General features: G+C 43.5%; 1 protein-coding gene across 2 annotated transcripts in view; it reads right to left on the reverse strand.

The window, feature by feature from the left end:
• Nucleotides 1-611: 611 nt before the first annotated feature.
• Nucleotides 612-22,058, reverse strand: part of RNLS (renalase, FAD dependent amine oxidase) — a 98,166-nt gene continuing 76,719 nt past the window's right edge. For both annotated transcript variants that reach the window (XM_079976474.1, XM_079976473.1), the window contains exons 6-7: nt 15,392-15,567; nt 612-894 (exon numbers count right to left, since the gene is read on the reverse strand). In XM_079976474.1, the coding sequence (XP_079832600.1) occupies nt 742-894; nt 15,392-15,567 (329 nt within the window). In that variant the 3' untranslated portion in view covers nt 612-741. The remainder of the gene's footprint in view (nt 895-15,391; nt 15,568-22,058) is intronic.

The following is a 22,058-nucleotide window of genomic DNA, read 5'->3' on the forward strand; positions in this document are numbered from 1 at the left end:
AGAACTGGTTCATGTCATTTCTGTGCAACAGAGAAACATCCAAAGCATGTTTTGAAATAGAAGCTGTGTCATGATATTGGCTTCCCCAGGATTTGGCAACTTGAACATTTTGCAAGACCGTTTTAGCGTGTGAACATGGGCAGGAAAGCCACACCACCATGGCTTGTATATCCCAACTTTGTTCCATTGTGGAACTCAATCTGGTGTCCACTGGTTTTCCAGGCAGCCTCCCATCTAGGCCCTCACTGCATCCAGCATAGTGGTTGCATCATGTGACTTCATAAGATGCTAAAACTGGTGAATACAGATGACTGATCCCAGTTAGACTCACACAACTACCCATTTACCACACTGGCTTGCTGTTCTTTGGTGGTTGGTCCCTATAATAATTCAGGAGGTAGTCTAAGGTTTCTTCCCCCTTACCCATCTAAAACTGGTGGAAATGTTTTGCCCAGAGCTGGGGAATTTGGGTGAAGACAGAAGGCATACAACCATTTTGATGTATGTCTGACACTCTCTGAAGCCAGAAAAGTTATCACAGCGAGTGTCTTCAAGGCAGAGCAAATAAATAAGCAACATTTCCAGCTATTGCAATAAATCTGTGAAACGTCTGAAGACTTCTCATGATTTATTTCCTTAAAATAGAGGTCAAGTAGGTCAAGTATATCAAGCTTTAGTATACTGTATAATTCGTCATAGAAATAAGATGGCAGGAAACAAACAAACAAATGATGAAAAATCCTACAAACTGGACTTCAAAGCCTGCACAATACTCATTGCTGAATCTATGCACCCATCAAAGTTTGAATGAATAAATCCATCACCTCCACAGACAAGAAACGGTTTCGTATGGAGAGTTATTTGTCCTGGACTGCCAGGGAAAGCTTTGGTAACCTGGAAAAAAAAACACACAGAGGGGATTAGAAAAATAAGTAGCTATTCATTATATTGCATGACATATGAGTAACTCATATCTCAAGGAAAGACGTGTGTTAATTGGAAGAAACCGTCCCTTCGTTTTAATAATAATTGACACCTATCACAACAAACATGCTTAGTGCTCTTTCATTCTATAGTAAAATGCTTTATGACATGAGAAGGGAAAAGGAACTGAAACCTCTATAAAATTCATGAAGACCATCTGCCTAAAATACATTTGCACTACTGACGTTGCCGAGTTTTGGAACATCGGCAATACGAATCTTAGCAGCACACAATACTTGTCTCAAAGAAAATACAAAGTACCGAAGCCTGCTTTTTCTGGTTCCAAAGCCATTTCCACTCACTCGTAAATTTACGTTCCTCGCTGGATCTCATGGGGAAATCGAAGGAGGTCTTTCATTCTCCTCTCTTGCACATGGCATGCTGCCGCACACGTGAGCAAACTGCACTGGGAAAAGTATTTTCCCCAGTATGGCACCTGCCAAGCCAAGTTGGCTTGGTGTGCCTCCCCTGCACCCGCCAACATGGGTGCCAACTTGAATAAAATATTGGGGGGAGGGAAGGTAAGTCCCATTCGATCAAATGACATGGCATACCATTTGAATGGGAATTCCCTTCAACTTTTGGGGAGAGTGGCCCCTTCAAATATTTTATGAGGTGGGGACGAAGGGACCTCAGCTCCTAGGAGTTGGCTTCTACGCCCACCAATTTCAGCATAGTCTGAAGCTGCATGATACAACACCCATGACTGCTAGAGTTAAGCAGGTCTGGGTGCAAAAAGATTCTGGATGGGAGTCCCCCTGGGAAAATCAATCAACGCTGCCTTGAGTTTCAGGTTGGAACAAAGGTGGGATATAAATGTAAATAAATGGATGCATGACTAGAGAGATAAATAAATAAATAAATAAATAAATTTAAACTTGGAAAGATTGAATTCCCATGTCTTATATAGGCTACGACTCCAATTAAGAGATTTCTTACGACAGCTAGTACTACAACAACACCATCATCATTTAATATAGCTACCCACCAAAAATATCCCTTGTTTGACTTGTAACAAAATAAAGTTAAAAAGACAAAATATAGCAATTAAAAGCAACCACAACAATAAGAGGCAGCAAAAACCTCCTTACAACTGAGAGCGAATGAATCAAGTTAAGAGTCTGGATTTTAAGAGTCTGGATTTTAAGTACAATTTGCAAGTCTGGGTAAATAAAAAGGTTTTCAGCTGGCTCCAAAAAGATGATAAAGAAGCCATCCAGGTAGGCCTCTCTGGACAGAGCATGCCTAAGCCTCTGCCCACAAGCCATTTTATCACTGTGCAGGCTTGCATTATGGCTGTGAATGCCCCTAATCTGATTCAGGGCCTCATTTGGCCCTTTTGAGTGGCCCTAATCTGTTCCTGACCTTGATCCAGGGCCCGAAATGGATTGTGGCCTTGCAGAGTTTTTAATTAGGGCTTAAAACCACAATTGAACGTTGGATGGGTAGGTAGGTAGGGGAGGGAGAAGGAGTCAGTGTGCATGTGTTTCCTTCTACTCCTTCCTCACCTCACCTCCTGACCGACCCTTTAAACAAGCACAGGTTGATCTGGGAGACCTGGGGCTGCCTCAACCCACTCTGGCTAAATCCTGGGTCAACCAGAATCAGTTCAGGATTTGGGATTTGGCTGGAGCAATGGTTTGCCTATATTCAGCATTATTAAAATGAAACACCTCTCAATTTGAAGAGAGCACAGAAGCAGTGGTCTGAATCCAGTACATTAAAACACAATGTATGTTGAGCCTATGATATTGCTAATGGTCAAGGAATTCTCTAAACAGTGAGAAACGGCATTACATTTCTCTGGGCAAAGTAAACACTGCATGCGTGGTCCCCCACCCCCCTTGACTTTGTTAGGAGAGGAGTGGAATAGATTCCTTTTAGCATCAATAGACCTGTTTACAGAAAGAGAGTACAATATAAATAAAAAGGAACATAGACTGTGATTACTGCTGATGCAAATGGAAATAGCTGTTTATATGTTTACAGATATGGAATTTGCCTGGGCTTTATAAAAGGGACACACCCACAGATTAATGTCAACAGGGCAAAACAGCAACTACTGCTTATCGAAACCTCTGACTCAGATGAAAGAAGTGATACGGAAATACTTTATCTTGAATTAAAGCGATGCCTGCCATATGGCCGTATGGCTATAAAGATGAGCCACAGCTGAGTCAGCAAGCTAATGTCAGCCCCTTCTTCCTTCCTCTTGGCCTCGCTTTCTGTCCTCCTGCACTCTTAGCCTTCTCCTGCTTCCCGCCTTTTCCTTCACATCTTGCTTCATCCGTCCTGTTCATCCCCATCCCTTCTCCATTTGGCTATCACTTCTACCATATGCCTTTTCCTAGGCTACCTACTGCCTCCCTCTTTTAACCCCCATGTTTACCTTCTTGCCTACTCATCTGACCTTTCTGCATTTGCCCCCTCTTCCATAGCTCAGTGGTAAAGCATCTGCTTTATATAGAAGGTCCCAGGTTTAACCCCCAGCCTGACACCATGGAGAGCTCCTGACAGGCAGTGTGGACAGCACTGAGCCTGATGGAGGAAGGGTCTGCTTCAGTACAAGATATCTTCCTATGCTGCCTTGTTTCCCTATATATAACTCATAGCAAAGTTCACCCTTGAGATGGCTGAATCCTTCTAACAACAAGCAGAATTTATTATTATTATTATTAAAGGTAAAGGGACCCCTGACCATTAGGTCCAGTCATGGCCGACTCTGGGGTTGTGGCGCTCATCTCGCTTTATTGGCCGAGGGAGCTGGTGTACAGCTTCCGGGTCATGTGGCCAGCATGACTAAACTGCTTCTGGCGAACTAGAGCAGCACATGGAAATGCCGTTTACCTTCCCGCCAGAGCGGTACCTATTTATCTATTTGCACTTTGACGTGCTTTCGAACTGCTAGGTTGGCAGGAGCATGGACCGAGCAATGGGAGCTCACCCCGTCGTGGGGATTCGAACCGCCAACCTTCTGATTGGCAAGTCCTAGGCTCTGTGGTTTAACCCACAGCGCTATCCGCGTCTTATTATTATTATTATTATTATTATTATTCACTCCCGCTAAAGTAAGGCAGGCAAAACATTACTAACAACTCTTAAAGCAAATCTAACATCAAGTCTTAAACCTCAGGATTCTTGTTTCGTATTCAAATTAACAGCTAAAGACATTCACAGGAACATAATGCTCAGCCTGACTGATGGAGACATTCCTCCTTTATCAGTTTTATTTTACTCATTTATTGCTTTATCTTATACATGTTTATCACCAAGCGTTGCAACACCAACTTTTGCAAAACTTTTATTTAGAAGGCAGTTGTTAACAAAGAGCATCAGCCTTTGTATCATAATAATTGACAAGATGTGTGAACTGAAACATCCCAAGTGGCTTTTGCTGAAGTCTGCTGAAAATCTCAAGGGAATGGATAACGTGGGTGATGCTAATGGCTGCATCTGATGACAAAGCAATCAACATGGCTGAAAAAAGGTCCAGTTTTACGCTCTCCCTGGTTAAGTTTTTCACTACGATGGATGCCAATATTTATGAATGTTGCTGTCTAATATTTATTGAATCAGAGATACGCTTGTAATATTGACTGAAATGTCCATCTTCTGGCAAGACTAAGAGAAGGGATTGTGCATCATGTTAACTGAGATCAATGAATAATTTAGAGTGGCCTGCATTTTCATTTTCCTTTATGCATGTAATATAAAGCCCAATATCTATCCTCACCATTGACAGAGCCATGTAAAGCCAGGGCTTTACATTACATGCACTTCATGCCAAGTAGCATGGTTGGCTATTGACACCAATTGCAACATCCACTGGTGTGTGTGTGTGTGCGCGCGCGCGCGTTGAGTGTTGATGGAGTTAGGGAACAGACAGAACCCAGGCCCTTTTCTTTCCTCTGGAGAAAGGTGGGGTGTTAGGGCTCACCATGATATTTGACTGAGGGAACTTCCAAGCTGTCAACAATCTATGGGAAGGGCTGAAGTGCATACTGGGAAATTGAGCCTTGCATAGCTGAAGTGGGTTAAAGCACTCCGCCATCCTAGCACAACAAATACACTTTTAAAAAAATAAACAGGCTTTTTGCAGTTAGGAAGGTGATGGGGGAAATGCACTGAAAAGCGTGGAATGAATGAATGATTAACCAGAAGTACAAATGCCCTGAAAGCATATCAGAATGCTCATTGTTCTATCCAGGCAGAGACTGAGTACAATCCAACCTCCTTGTAAGCTTAATGCAAGCAAATCAGGATGCTCAATTGACTGTCTGGAGGAGCCATGAAACTGAAAATACAGTGAGAGAAGGCTGAGCTTCTCTTACCCTGCTGCTCCATGAGCATAGTTTAAAAACCATCTAAGTATACAGTGCCTTGAACTTTCTAAATTTAAAATTGGATTTTGTTTTTAGATACTTTTGTCCAATACTTCTGTCCAATTTTCCTTCCATTCTGGGGGTGGGGGGAGCAGCCCCTTGGAAATTCCCAACTGACCCATTACAGAGAACAAATAGCTGAGCCTGCAGGATGAGAGAAAGAAAGGGAAAGAAATTATTTTGTACAAGGAGGAAAAGGGGAAGATAGGGTGTGAAAACAAAGTGGAGCAGGGCCCAACAGGAAAGTGATGTGACCAAATTAAGCCATGGCCGAAGAAGAGCCCAGCAGGCCCATCTAATCCAACATCCTGTTATCAGGGGCCAGACACATTCCTATGGGAAAGAGGACTTTTGGATCTCTCTCTCTCTTTCTCTCCTCGCCTCCTGCATCAGCCTTTCCAACTCAGTCAATGGATATTCCCCCTACACATTCTACCACTGTGGTTAAGGATCTGCAGCCAAGAACCAACTGTGCAGTAAACCCAGCAAAGTTTCTCCTTCCCATGTGTATCAGCTCCCTTTAACATTTAGCATGCCCAGTGGCCTTTTTTTGTTTAAAAGGTGGTGGGGGGGGGAGAGGAAAGAACTGTCTCCAGCCAGCTGTCATATGTGGGCCACTGAGCTTTCTTTAATAATGGAAGGGATGTGCTTTTAGGAAGCAGTTCGAGACTTGACAGCTCGTGGTGGCCTGTTTGGCCTGCCTGATTCCACCTTTTGCAAACGAGCCCATATAAAAAAAGCAGGGCTCTCTAGAGAGTGCAGAGTACAGTAGATGAGTCATGCAGAGCACTACTGTGACATCTGCTACCACGGCTATCGTTATGGATCCGTAAGCCTGCCTGTTCAGGCTGACGGTGTGTGTGTGTGGGAGGAGTTAATGGGAGAGAGGGAGAGGGAGAGAGAGAATTTCTCTTTCCTGAACTCTGTAACGCAGTGCCAGACTGCTGTTTTCAAAGCTGCAGCTTCTCAAGGGACATGCAGAGGGGCACGGCATCTATGGCAGTGCCTAGGAGCAATCTGTCTGCAGAGAACATACGTGCAGGAGGAATCCAGGCGCACGCTTCTGGGACCGGCTTTCGCCGCTCCACATTGTCACGGAAAGGAGGGCAGGGGCAGGGCATGCCCCAGTGAAATGACAGTTGTATCCAGGAATGAATACAACAAGGGGGAAGGAAGGAAAGGAAAAGAATGACCAAACTCAGTGGGGCCTTGTAGACATCTAGTGCAACCCCCTCCTTGGTACAAGAAACCCATAGCTAGATGATTTGACTCTGCTTAAAGACCTCCACCTCTCCCTTAGATAATTGGTTCGACTATAGGCTTGTTCTTACTAAGATGTTTCTCCAGCTGAAATCCACCCTCCTATACCGATTTAAGCCCAGTAGTTTTCGTCCTATCCTCTGGGGCAGCAGAGAACAAATCTTTGCTGTCTTCTGTGTGAGAATCTTTGGGTATCTGAGTGCTGTTGCAATCTGCCTCAGAATTCACCAGACCCAAATCGCCCATTTTTTTCCAAGCTTTCCTCATAGGCCTTATTTTCCAGATTCTCAATCATCTTTGTTGCCTTTCTCTGAACCTGTTTTGGTTTGTCTATTTGTCTTTTGTTGCCTTTCTCTGAACCTGTTTTGGTTTGTCTATTTCCTTCTTAAAGTGTGAAGGCAGAACTGTGCACAGTGCTTCCAGATGAGCTCTGAACTGTGCAGAATAAAGTGGTGCCTTTACTTCTTACGTATTGGAAACCATGGCTCTATTAACTGCAGGCTAAAACTGCATTAGCCTGTATTGATGCTGTATCACACAGCTGACTCATGTTCACGTTGTGCAGGACTGTGATCCAGACATCACAGCCAGGTATTCCCCCCAAATCCTATACTTGTACAATTGATTTCCTTCCCTCTAACTGAAGAACTCTGCAATTTTCTCTGTTGAATTCGGTTTCTTTTTGTTTCAGACCAGTTTTCTATTCCTTTTCATTTTGCCAGAAATATTGATCAACAATGGGAAAACATCCAGAAATTTAAAACGCTATGAAAATTGTATTATATTTATCAGGACACCTAATGTCCATTATTACTTCCATTATTATGTGGCCTACATTATTAAGATTCACTTGTAATTATCACTCTTTTTAGAGAAGCTAATCAGTGCCATGCTCTACTCAAATCCTGTATTGTGATGTATAGTTGCTTCTGAAGAGTTCTTGTGAACAATTAGTACTAAATGTGGCCACCAAACTGCAGGATGGACCACAGAGAATATACAGCCGTACCTTGGAATTCAAACAGAATCTGTTCTGGAAGTCCGTTTGGCTTCCAAAACATTCAAAAACCAAATCATGGCTTCTGAAGCTCCTGCAGCCAATCAGAAGCCGCAGAAGCCCCATCGGATGTTCGGCTTCCAAAAGAACATTCGCAAAGTGGAACAATCACTTCCAGGTTTGCAGCATTTGGGAGTCAAAATGTCCAGGGCATTCGGGATCCAAGGTATGACTGTATGTTAATTCTGATGAAATCTAGTGGTTCCCAGTTCATTTTCTGGGCCCAATTCATTAATCTTTGACTGCCATTCAGAGTAGTTAAAGGACCATCTTCTCCACTATAAACCTACCTATTCTTCAAAATATTCCTTGGAGGCCTGCTTTCACTTCATGTATGGGAGAGAATTGCCCTGGGCAGGGTCTCTACTGTGGTGGCTTTAAGGCTTTGGAACTCCGAGACAAACAGTGTGTTTGCAAGGCACCTTTTGCTGTCTATGGTACTGAGCTTTTTGTTCTGCTGCTTTTTTGCTTTTGTTGTTGCTGTTTCAAATAACTGTATTTGGTTTTGATGCTGTTTAGCTGCCTTAGAGTGTCAGTGTTGTGAAATGTGAAAGGGAAAAAGATAGAGTTTTTAAAACTAGATGAAATAGAATAGGGTGGCAACTGAAATGACAACTGGACCAAAAGTCATCTGAACAACCAAACCCCATTTTAACACACAGTAGAAATGAACATTATTAATGTTTTTGGTGGTGGTGGTGGGGAATGGGACATAGATCTACGCTTGGTTCAGAGTAAAGGTTCTTTTAGGTAGATCAAAAGATGTACATCCCTCTGGCAGTGAGACCAAAGGATATACTGTAGAAATGAAAGACAACAAAACAAATGAGAAGGTTTTAAAAAATAATAAACAACAGCTTAAGAAGAAGAATGCAACCCCCCCTTCAAATCTTCCCAGTAAAATTTCCCACTTGACTCTTCCTTGGAATCTGTTGTTGTTTAGTTTGGATTTGCTTCTTCTGGATCAAAGATTTGTTTAGAAGTGCAGCTGAACTACAAATGTCAAGTTTACTGCTCTACTTCCCTTGTGTTATTGTATGCCACTAGGTACAGGGCAGCACAAAGCATCAACCTTAGTAAGAAACCGATGGTACCGAGCAACAACAGCTCCGATCATTCGAAAGAAAAATAATTGTCTACAAGATAATAAATCTCATTTGCCTCAGGTGTTTAACTGGGACTTGGAAAATCCAGCCCCTCTGCTGTTAATAATTTAACTGGCACTCTAAGCCAGTTAAAACTAGGGAGCCTAGCTCACCTGTTCCTGGACTGTAATGGGGAGGAGAATGGACAAAGCAAAAGAGGGCCACCTGAAAGGGAGCAGGGCGCAACAGGAGTGAACAACGGTGTGCAGAAGCAACTGGGCAAGACACAAGCCTGTGGACCTACAATTCTTGATTCAAACAATGGACAGATGAGAACCCTATCCTATGGAGGGGAAGAGAGTTAAAAGAGGTCTTCTGTCCTTTGGCCACATTGGATCTTCTAGTCAGTGTGTACATAGAATAATAGCATTGTAGAGTTGGATAAGATGCTGAGGGTAATCTAGTCCAACCCCACTGTAATCCAGCAATCACGCAAGTATGCATACATATACACGCACACAGGGAAGAAATGCCCATGTAGGATTATTATTAGCTGACAGTGCTGTACTTCCAAATTCAAAATCCACTTCCATAGGGTCGTTTGGGCTGTACGATACCTGTGGCAGAGATGCCCTTCCAATTCAGCAGGAGAGACCAAGCCAACGTGCCTCTTGACCCTTTGAGCTTGGGAATGGGAGGCAGGTCTGCTTTTAAATGGCGCTACCTCTTTGCTTTAGGAATGTGGGCTCCTTTAACATATAATTTCAATGATACAGCAAATGCGCTGCTTATAAAAAAGTATGAAATGGCCATATTGCTAAGGCTATGCTCCCCCCCCCCCGCCCGAGTCCTACCACAATGCAACATGATGGCTGAAAAGACTTTCTGGCTCAGGAATCCTTGATTGCTGATGCTAATGTTGTCTTATCATAATTAAACCATGGGATAGAGCACGGCAGCTGTGCTGCTAAGTAGTATCAATAGAAGTTTGGGAGGACTAATCCCACATCTTCCATGGATAATTGTAATGTCTGCATTTTAATCCTGGGATTGTATTTGGCCCATATGAAGGGCATAATGGCTGTACTGAATTAACAAAAAGAATAAATCCCGCTTGAAAGCCTCGGGGGGTTGGGGGGACCATGTCCACCCTTCATTTTCTCCTTTTGCTGCTGTGTCAATAGTTGATTGGAATGTTAAAGCAGAAATAGCTGTAAGGTAATTAGCGAGCACCACTGTATAGCACTTAAGCGTAGTCAGTTCTTGCAGGGAGCTTCCTTTCTGAGAATGCATTCTTCAATTACATTCACTTAATGCCATCTACGGGGACAGATCTATGGCTGACAAATAAGCTTCTTATGAATCAGCCACATCTAATATATAAGCATGTGTGAATTAATGGGGCAGGCAAAGACCTCTTTGTCACCATCACCACCACCACCACCATTGTTATTTATTAAATTTCTATACCACCTTTTACTTGAAGATTACAGGGTGGTTTACAATATAAAAACAGAAGAAATACATACCATAATAACAAACCAAAACAATAGAGTGGTACCTTGGTTCTCAAATGTAATCCATTCCGGAAGTACGTTCGACTTCCGAAACATTCAAAATCCAAGCCGCGTTGGATGTTTGGCTTCCGAAAAACATTCAAAACCCGGAACACTTACTTCCGGGTTTTCAGCATTCAGGAGCAGATTTGTTCGTCAACTATGCTGTTTGAGAACCAAGGTTCCACTGTATCTCTTTCCCCCTCCCCAGATTAAAAGGTCACAGTTTAATTATCTTAAGGCCTGGGAAAAGAGGTATGGTTTAGCCAGACACCTAAAGATATGCAAGACTCCCCAGGGATAGAATTCCACAAATGGGGAGTCACTGCAGAAAAGGCCCATTCTCATGTTGCAGTCCTTGAGGTACTGCAGTCCTAAGCTGTTTAAGGTTTTATAGGTCAAAACCAGCAGTCTGAAATGGGCCCAGAAACTAATTGGCAGCCTGTGCAGTTGGGCCAAGATTGGCATTATATGCTCAAAGCGTCTTGCCTCAGAGAGCAACCTGGCCACTAAATTCTGCACCAGTTAAAGTTTCCGAACTGTCATCAGAGGCTGCTCCACGTATGACGCATTGTTGTAATCTAACCTAGAAGTTACCAGAGCATACACAACAGCAGTTAAACTGTCCCTGTCCTGATATGGGTGCAGCTGGGCCACCAGCCAAACTAATGGAAGGAACTCCACGGCACCGAGGCCACGTGAACCTCAAGTGACAGCAAAGTACCCCTGAGCTATGTACCTGCTCCTTCAGAAGAAGTGTAACCCCATCAAGAGCATACCACCTCCCAGCCATTCAGCCTAGGGAACCACTCACTAACAATGCCTCATTCTTATATGGATTGAGCTTCAGTTTATTAGCTCTCATGCAGTCCATTACCAAAGCAAGAAAATGGTCCAGCACATACACTGCCTCACCTGTAAATGTAAAGGAGAAGTGGAGCTATGTGCCATCAGCATATTGCTGACAATGTTCTCCAAAACACTAGGTGATTTATGATTTCACGTGCAGAGGACATTATCTGGCATGTAGGTTATTATGTGCATTATAAGGTTTGCATAAATGTTAAATGCAAAGATTCATGTCCCATTTACTTTGGCCCTGAGCCCCATATGCCTAGCCCTAAAGTACCATGCCACACAACCCTATGCTTGGTTCTTGGCTAACCTGTAGTGGACACAGAAGGCCACCTCCATCATTCTGCCCGGACTCTGAGGTCCAGCGCCGAGGGCCTTCTGGCGGTTCCCTTGCTGCGAGAAGCCAAGTTACAGGGAACCAGGCAGAGGGCCTTCTTGGCAGTGGCACCCGCCCTCCCACCAAATGTCAAAGAGAAAAATAACTACCAAACTTTTAGAAGACATCAGAAGGCAGCCCTGTTTAGGGAAGCTTTTAACGTTTAATAAGTTATTGTATTTTAGTGTTTTGTTGGAAGCCGCCCAGAGCGGCTGGGGAAACCTAGCCAGATGGGAGAGGGAAAATAATAAACTATTATTATTATTAGTGGCTAGAGAATATCTAGGTCCATGGAAAGATCTGTTCAAAGCACCCTTATTATTTTTAATGTAGACAAGTGGTGTAATCTTGCTACATTTATAGTACTGAAATGTTGTTGTCTTTTGCATGCTCTTATGTTCCTTGTATGTTGCTGTTTTATTATTGCTGTTGGTGTGAAATTATTCTTACAATTGTTGATTACGTGATGTATTGTTATTCTTGTTGTGGACAACACAACATCTTTTTTGTGTGGAAAGGCGGTGTACGCTGTGATGACGCTGATGATGTTTGTTAGGGAAGCTAACTCCTAGGGTAAGGGTGCATAGGATTGAAACCTTAGATGCCTACCTAAAAGATGAAATGTGGCAAACAGATAATTGCAAACACATTTACAAGACACACACTTGTCAAGCCCTGGCTGCCTCAGTGGTGCCCTCTGTTTTTGCTCTATGGCAGCCCTAAGATCCATGAATCGTGTTCAGAGTTGTGCATCTCTCTTCCTCTCTCTGGGCTCCAGGAATTAAATACCATGTCCCTAATTTCAACCAGCTATTACAGTGCAGGCATTGTGGGCATTACAGTAGCACGAGTGATGAATTATAATAACCACAATAAACCTAATTAACAACCTGGTGTTTTTATCTTTGTAATTAAATCTAGCTGCCATAATGATAACCACTCTGGAAATCCTGCTGCTGCTGCTATTATATTATGATCAAAACAGATTACCTTATGGTAGTATTTTTAACCTCTGGTCCTCAGACGGCCTCTTGCTGGTTCAGAGGCTGCTTCCTGCCACTCTGGAGCAAGAGTGGCATTTGAGCCTCCTGCTGCTGAGGCAGAAGCTCAATTTGCCCCTTCCTTCAACAGAAAGGGAGTCCCAGAGCCACTCTGCAGCTAGATGAAAGTGGGGAGATGAGCGAGTGATAAAACTCAAGTTTCAGCGCAGGCTATGCTCACCTCCTAAGAGGCTGTTGCACATGTGTTGTGGTCGCAACGTTTAAGAACAAGGGACAAACCCACGCTACAAGATGAGTATGAATCATGTGCATTGGCCAAAAACCGTGGCTTCAAATTTACTTTTCTTCTTTTAATTTCAAAAACACAGGCTCCAGAGCCATGGCAGAAATGGAAAGGTGACAGACTATTCAGCGGCTAAGTTTATATGGCTTCTTTCTACCAATGCATACAAGATGATTGGCGATTTAAAATAATGGCTTATAAGGCACAGTACAAAATGAAAACAAAGCAGAGAAATAAGAAAACAAGCAAATGGAGTTATCAAAGATACTCACTGTTTCCAGGGGAATTTATTTTTCATGTTCATCATAGTTTTGATTTTTAAAGCTGAGCAGCCTAAGGCCAGGGTGTGTAAAGGACCACCACTTTCAACATGAACTTATCTTCAGAGTCCCTTCAGTCTTCTGGGGGCAGGGAGGTGCTTGCAAGCAAGGGGGTCCTTTTAGTGGTGGTGCCAAATTATGGAATCCTGTTCCTAGATATGCTTTCTGGGATCTTTCCTTAGTTATATTTTGGGTGCAAGGGAAAGATTATACTGTTCTTTCATGCTTTTAATGTCTCTAAGATCCCCTCTTTGTCTTTTTTTTGTTTTTTTAAGCCGCTGTTTAATTTGCTGGCCTTGATATTTTTATCATGCAGTTTGATTGTTGTTTACTTTGCTGTTTGGTATTGTTTATTCTTCTACTGGTTACTTGAGGGTATTGTCTTTAAAAAATGGACTTTTTATAAAACAAACAAACAAAATAGTTTCTTAACTTAGTTCAGGGGCAGTGTGATGAACATACCTAATAGCAAACAGCGTACTGTGAGTGTTAACAGGTCTATCTCCATGTCTGGTCCTGTCCTGTAACATCTTGTGAAATTCATTGTGTGATGTGATGTCCTCTGTCGAAAACCTTGGTTATGGGGCATCATGGAAGAACCATAACTAACTGCTAACTATATCTATATCTATATCTATCTATACTCATACACACACACCATTTTGAGTTGCACTAAGTGGTTAGGCTGCTAAATTTCATTTAGAAAGGAAAAAAAGAATTTTGAAAAGCCTGGCCTGAATTAGACACTTCAGATATGTGTCCATCTTTATTTTTACAACTGGTAATTATCAGCATCTTCTGGTAATTATCTGCACACACATACAGTATATACACACATTACAGTTGCTTAATATACCATATTTTTCGTTCTATAAGATGCACTTTTCCCCTCCTAAAAAGTAAGGGGAAATGTGTGTGCGTCTTATGGAGCAAATGCAGGATGCTGCGCAGTTATCTCTCTTGCTGTTCTGGCTTCTGGGATAGCCGAGCGAAGCCTCTTCAGGGCAGGGGGAGCGTTCCTCCCGCTGCCCTGAAGAGGCTTTGCGTTGCTGCAATCCCTCTTGCTGTTCTGGCATCTGGGATTCAGAATATATTTTTTCTTGTTTTCCTCCTCCAAAAACTAGGTGCGTCTTATGGTCCTGTGCGTCTTATAGAGTGAAAAATACGGTATATATATTTCATTCTCCTTCTACAAATGTTATGGCTCCATTTGCTTATGTGAAGGCATAGAAGAAGAGAAGGAGCTATGCCAAAAGAGAAACGTGTATGAAGAAAACGGCCATTTCAGCCACCAGAGCAAGGTGTCTCATATTTGACAGTCAGCTGTATACTATTTCCCTTTATCTTTTATCCAGAGATAGGAAAACAGCTAACCAGGATTGCATCAGAGGCACCATTTTTTTGTTCCCAGCATCTGGCTAGCTGGAGGCCCAGCCTGGGATGGGGGGCATGTATCTCCAGAAGGGACTCACACGGGGAACCAAGATAGCAATAGCTTCTCTGCTCCATTTCACACATTTGATAAGTAACTGTCCTGCAACACTCAGTTGTCCTGTAGCAAGATCAAAGAACTAACAGGGTCAGAAAGAATATAGCAGAATAAAGAATAGACTTCAGGCCCTCTGTGTGACCAGGTTTTCACACCACAGTGGTGCATGGATATAGTATCTCTCTCTGTGATACGCTTGACCACCATGATTGCTGCTGATGCCATTGCAGCACGGAATCCCAGCCATGCAGGGTGGTTTTCTAAAAAAGGTTGGTATGAACCTACCTTAGAATGGGTCAACCTCACGGAATGCTTAGCCCAATTCTGCACATTTTCCATAGTTGGCGGCAGGCATACTTCTTAACTGGAGATGCCAATAATTCAACTAAACCCACACATACAGAACTCAAAGTGCTGTAAATGGTGTTGGTAGGTGGTCTCCCTTCTGTCTGGATCTAGACCTGCTTAGCTTCAATGAGGTGACTGCATCATGTGCCCTCACAACAAAGCCCTGGCTCTTTGTGTTCTACCACAGAGCTTCAGCAAGGGGCCACATCCTGATACAATTGAGCTATGTAGGTGGCTTGCATTCAAATGTCTCACAAAATGCTGAACAAACTACAGCGAGTCAGTGTTCAGAAGCCAGTGCAATGCTTGAATAAAAATCCTGTGCGCCTCTCACATTCCTGAACAAGCTCTCATTGGACTTGAGCATTTTGCTATCATCCTTTATTATAGATTACCTGAGAATACCTCCACCTATGGCACTTGATGCTGGCTGGTTCAGGCAAACTAGGTACAACATCTTTCAGCTGGTCTAGGATCAACTGCTGAACCTTTTCCTTGTCTGACTCCAAGTGGCTAGTTCCAAAGGGAACGCTGGTGTGAACAACAACAGATGGAGCGACATCAGGTGATTCTGCAAGAGACACAAAGAAATATATATATTATTTGGCGTACAAATAATTATGTTCAAGATTCAGCACTGTTTTGTACCTTAAATGCAGCTTCAATTGGAATCCAAAAGCAACTAACGGCATAGTAGCTCCCTAAGAGTTAATATGGGATAGTTAATATGTCTTTAAAAAATGGACTTTTTATAAAACAAACAAACAAAATAGTTTCTTAACTTAGTTCAGGGGCAGTGTGATGAACATACCTAATAGCAAACAGCGTACTGTGTAACGGCATAGTAGCTCCCTAAGAGTTAATATATGGGACGCAGGTGGCGCTGTGGGTTAAAGCCTCAGCACCTAGGGCTTGCCGATCGAAAGGTCGGCGGTTCGAATCCCTGCGGCGGGGTGCGCTCCCGCTGCTCGGTCCCAGCGCCTGCCAACCTAGCAGTTCGAAAGCACCTCCGGGTGCAAGTAGATAAACAGGGACCGCTTACCAGCGGGAAGGTAAACGGCGTTTCCGTGTGCGGCTCTGGCTCTGGCCAGAGCAGCGATGTCACGCTGGCCACGTGACCCGGAAGTGTTTCCGGACAGCGCTGGCCCCTGGCCTCTTAAGTGAGATGGGCGCACAACCCCAGAGTCTGTCAAGACTGGCCCGTATGGGCAGGGGTACCTTTACCTTTACCTAAGAGTTAATATGGATAGCACAAAGTAAGCATTATAATCTGTTTTCTCTCTGAACAACATTTAATTCAGGGGTGGGGAACCTTTTTCAGCCTGAAGACTGCATCCCCTTCTGAGGGCCACATGCCAGAGGGAATAAATGTATTTTTTACTTTTGTACAATGGGCTAGTATCTTTACATATTCACAAGCCCCTCTCTGTCATCTATCTGTGCAAGCAGGAGGCATTATTGGAGTTCAAGGACACAATATAAGTGGGCAAAAACACTAAAGTTGTGGCTTGGGGACAGGGGGTATAGCTTGGAGAGAGAGTCCTGAGGACCATATAGAGAGGAATGTACCACCTAGTAACTAAAGTATATAAAAGCTAAAAAGTAAATGACCCCTGGATGGTTAAGTCCAGTCAAAGGTGACTATGGGGTTGCAGTGCTCATCTCGCTTTCAGGCCGAGGGAGCAGGTGTTTGTCCACAGACAGCTTTCCGGGTCACGTGGCCAGTATGACTAAACCACTTCTGGCACAACGGAAGACCGTGACAGAAACCAGAGCGCACAGAAACGCCGTTTACCTTCATGCCGCAGCAGTACCTATTTATCCACTTGCACTGGCATGCTTTCAAACTGCTAGGTTGGCAGGAGCTGGGACAGAGCAACGGGAGCTCACCCCGTCGTGGGGATTCGAACCGCTGACCTTCTGATTGGCAAGCCGAAGAGGCTCAGCACTAGGCACACAGTGTGCCAAGGATGCAGAACCTGTGGTCCTCCAGATGTTGCTGAACTCCATTTCCCATCAACCCCACCTAATATGATCAATGGTCAGTGATGAAGGAAGTTGTAGTCCAGCAATATGCAATATGTTGTAGTAGGTAAAGGGTTAGACTAGGACCAGTGCGTTCCAGGTTTAAATGCCTACTCAGCCACAAAGCTCATTGGTAAACACTTGTACTGGTCATATTCACTTAACCTATTTTCCAGAGTTGGCGTGAGGCTAAAACAGGTTAGCGGACAGCCATGTGCACCACACTGAGTTGATTGGAGAAATAATTGTAGTAAGACAATAAATCAAAGTGTGCTGCCACCAGTGAGATGGTGGTAGATCCTGCTGCCTGGTCCTGTCAGCTGCTTTCTCCCTTCCCTCACTATTCAGACAAACCATGTCCCTACTAACCACATTGGGTGAATGCATTAGCAGGATGAATTAGGGATGTTTTACAGTGGAAAATTTAATGCCATGAATCTGAGTGCAAGGTGGCAACCCTGAGATACTTCCAGGGGTTGAGGCAGTTCTTACTAGACCTCCTTCAAGTCTCTGTCTAGCTTCAGATATTCTTTCTTTCTTACATCTTTTGCAGGTCACACCTAAAATCCTCCCAAGCCACCTGAGGCTGCTTTGGGCCTAACTTTGTGCAATGTGTAAATGATTTATCTGCCAACACAAGCTCTTCTCAGCTCGTCCCCAAAGGGGTGCTGTGAGGGTTGTGTTGCCCAGGAGCAATGAACCACAGAGGAGATGGGAAGCTTCCTAGTAAAAGTAGAGAGGGACGCTGTGCTCACTCAGCAATAAGAAACGGCAACCGAGAAGCTGGTTTTTTGTTGGGATGGCAGCAGAGAACTGTGTGTGACTGAGGCTGAAACCCAAACTGCAATGGATTTAATGCTGAGGTTACTGGAGCAAGATCGTTCTTAAAATTAAGGGTTTTTCTTAGAAGCTGACATTCGAAAACACACGAAGCGAAATCGGATTCTGAAGTGACGGGCTATGTTTTTATGGGGGCGGGGGGCGCGGGGGAATCACAGTTAAGTTCCATGAAAACAGTGGTGTGGTGAAATGCAGAAGCTGACCAAAACTAAAAGTGATACAATAGGAGTGCATCTTCCTGTATTTTGCGTATTTGCTGCTCTTCCTACACTTTGCTCAGCATGTGCCTCATCTGATTTCAGGCACAGAACTCATTTATCACTCAGAAATGTCAAACATGCTTGTGTTTGGAGCCAAAATGTAAACAGGGCTCAAGCACTTGGTACAGCCCCAGTTCTGTTGCGTATGACCACCAGGATAGTCTCGAAACAAACCTAAAAAACTTGTTACCGCTCAAAGCCTAGGGGAGGATTATTTATTGGGAACTAGAAGCTTGCTACGGTGAAGTATCACTGCCCACTCCAAAAAGATGGCCGATACCTCATAGAAAATAAACAAATAGCAGTGGCGAGTCTAACTCAGAGAAACAAGATATCACAACAGTGAAGAAAGAGAGGGAGAGAAAGAGAGAGAGGCCATTAAGAAGAAAGTACCATATTTGTGATTTTAACTATGGGAAAGATCTTGGTACCAATGGCCCTCCGGCTTATTGCCAACTACCATTCATTCACTCATTATTGCCAACTAAGGAATGAATCAGTAACATTCTAGGAACCTGACTAACACAACTAAATTTGGTTAGATGCTTCCAAAACAAGTTAGGGAGCAATCGTAACCCTACCTACCTGGGAATAAGCCCCACTTAACTCAATAGGACTTACTACTCAGTTAGGATTGCCAACTACATGCAAAGGCATTTGGGTCATATTGATGCTCCTGTTCATCCTTCTCTCCCACTGCGTCTTTTTTCATGACTCTCCTGCATATGTTTATAGGCATACATTTCCTGCTTTGTCTCCTGTTAATTTGATACTGTCAGAGCTGCCTCTAGGTCCCAGCTCACAGAGGACCAACGCTAGGCTGTAGTAATGTACAAAAGTCTTTATTGAAGTTCAGTTTCCATTTCAAAGCCACAGCGTGCAGCCCTACGTCTTAAACCCTAGATCGGCGAAGTCCCGTCTGAGTCCCCTCCCCTATGACACCAGTTTAAGATCCTAGCCCTGCTCCACCTTTTACGCTGCTCTCTCCTCCTCTGGGTCCTCCTGCCCGCTGGGGCATTGCCCTTTCTGGACTCTTCCGACGCTGAGTCGCTTAGCTCCTCCCCCTCCCTCCGGCGGGCTTTAGGACCCGGTTCCCAATCCTCATTCTCTGCTGTCCCGCGCTCCTGTACATTTGAACTTGCCTCTCGCGCCAGCCCAGTGACCTTTCTCCTAACCGTTACACTACTTCGGTCACTGCTTCCCTCTTCCGGGACACTGGCCGGATCTGACCTCTCCTCCGTTGTCCGACTTTCTGATGGAGGCATGGTCAGCCCTGCCTTATCTTCTCTCCCTGGTGGGGAATGCACTGGCCCCGATCCTTGGGACTCTTCCCCCCCACTCTGCTCTGGTGGGGAAGCTGGTCCTGATTTCCAGCTACTGCTCTGGGAGTCCCTGCTGCCCCCTTGCTCCTGGGGAGTTCCCCTTGGGAACCCCCTACCCCTGGCCACTGGCGCCCCCTTCTGTGAATCTTCCGATTCGCTGGATAGGCTCATGGAATCCCTCGGTCCACTATCCTCTTCTCCTACGCTCCCCTCGGATTCTTCCCCTTCGCTCTCCATCTCCTCTCTTCCCTGTGCCTCTGCTCCTGAGCCCCTGACAGATTCTTTCCCTTTTCGTGACTGAATTATCTGGAGCTATTTCTTCTTCTTTCCCATGGTATACCTGCACTCCAGTGGAGGAACATTATGATTTGAGGTGTATGAGTTGATTGGTTTCGGCTGTAATTATTGATTGTTATTGTATGCTAATGTTTTATCATTGTAGATGGCTAGAGAACATTGCTATGGGGAAACAGATAAATATTGTAAAAAGAAAAAGTCTGCTCTTCCTTTCCTCCTTTTCCTTCAGCAGTTACCATATTCACCCCATGGGTTGTGAGCAGTAGATATCTTTGATGTTTTCTAGCCCTGCTGTACCCATGCTAGGCTGTTTCCCCACACCCCTCTTCTTGGTATAGTTAAAATGTAAGAGAATAAGGCATTCTTTTTCCCCTTTTGATTTTAAAAAGAGTCCTTTCATCCCTTCTTCAGAAAACAGAAAATAACCTAAGGAGAAAAACTGCAGTTGATCCCCCAATTTCTGATGCAAATTATTCAGAGTGTTAGAGATTTTGCAGAAGTCTTTCCCCTGTAACTATCAAACAAACAGCCCTTTCACTGCATTTATAGTCGTCTTTCTGCCAGGGGACCATCATACTACTTGCATTCTGCATAGAGGAAAGTTCTTGGGATAATGAAACCTCATGAAGATTTTGCACTGGACTGTTCTAAGTATTTCTGCTCGTGCCCCTGCCATCCGCTTCCTTCCCAGCCCATAGTATCCTTATCTGTTTGCCTTTCTATCTAGTCAATTCCTTAAACTAGACCTGCTCGAGACAGGTTTCTCAGATTGCACCCTGACTTGCAGGTGATTATTCCATATGAACCTTCCTGCGGGTTTGTTTCAAGAGCTCCATTGCAATTCTGATCCCAGTTCTACTAGAGCTCACCTTTCAAATAATTGACAGCCTATGGGACCGATGCTGGTGGAAAGGCAAACAGAAATAAGCAAGTCAGAATTTGCTCAGGAAATAATACCAGAACATGCTGAGTCACTATATGGAAATATATATCAAGAAGCACTGTGCTGTGGCTCCTCGCTCCATACACAATGACACTGGGAAAAGTCAACTTTGTTGACTTCCAGCACATAAAAAGGACTTCTCCAATCTGGCTGTCACTACTCCATAATAAAGCTGGGGAGGTGGAGCCTGTAGTGCCTGGGTGCTACTCTGTCCTCAAAGCTGATGTCATCACGAATATTGGCAACAGAGTTTTAGGTTGTCCCTAAAACAATCACCTGTTAGCTTGTATTGACTGCTGCTTGCATAGCCAACATGGGCAAGAAGACTGCAAGCCCTTTTGTGACAGTTTACAAATACTGTCACTTGATTCTAACCAGAAATCCCTCTGGTCAGAAGTCCAGGGTGTATTTAGTAGGGTTGTAGCATTTGGTTAATTAATTGTTTCAGTTGGTATATTCATGTTTTGACTGGCTAGAAACTTGCTACCCGATGAATTGGGAGGCTGATATTTTAAAATAACTTACAAAAAACTGTTGGTATTAGCTGCTATCTTAGTAGAGAAATTCCCTCTTGAGCAAAGGATATGTTTTTTTCTACATGGCTTCTGCTGTGACAAATGCTTGCATTGTCCAAAAACAAAACATGTTTTCTATTCTATGATTGGTTTTATTCACACAAAAAACCATGCAGATTTGATCAATCAACTAACCATTCAGCTAAAACTCATATAGTTAATCAGCTAGGGTTTATCATTTTTATTGTGTTTTATTGTATTTAGGACTCATGTGCTGAAATAAAAAAAAGCAAAGAGACAGGTCAAATAAATTTGAAGAAAGATACAAGGCAAAACAACAACAACAAGTTGGTTTCCCAAAAGTTCTGATTCTAGCACTTTTGTAGCTACACTGACTGTTTTCAAACCATCCCATTCAAAAATTGTTTCTATGAATTGGCCCACATCTGATATTCTGTAATGGGGGCTATGAATCTTAAGTTAGGGAAAAATATATTAGCACTGTTGATGTCATACATCTTAAAATATTAATTGCTTTCCATTTTCATTTTATCAGCTGAAACACAGAAGGATTACAGCACATCAATGAAATCATTTAATCTAATCTCAGTTGAACAGTATTTTTGTTCTGTGCTAATTCACATTTAGAGGTGAACCCACCTAATTTACACTTTCTGAAACAATACATGAACCAACAAAACATGCCTATTTCTTTAAAATTCACACTTCTCCAAATTTTCAAGTGCAGTTCTTTGCCGCAGTGATGTGTACTTAACAATGTACATATTAGTGAAAATGATATAAAAAAGGTTATAGTGGTTCCATGGTTGTCAAACTCCCTGGAACTCAGACGTTTTGGC

The sequence above is a fragment of the Podarcis cretensis genome (genome assembly GCF_951804945.1).
Source record: "Podarcis cretensis genome assembly, chromosome: 5".
In the NCBI taxonomy this organism is placed as follows: Eukaryota; Metazoa; Chordata; class Lepidosauria; order Squamata; family Lacertidae; genus Podarcis; species Podarcis cretensis.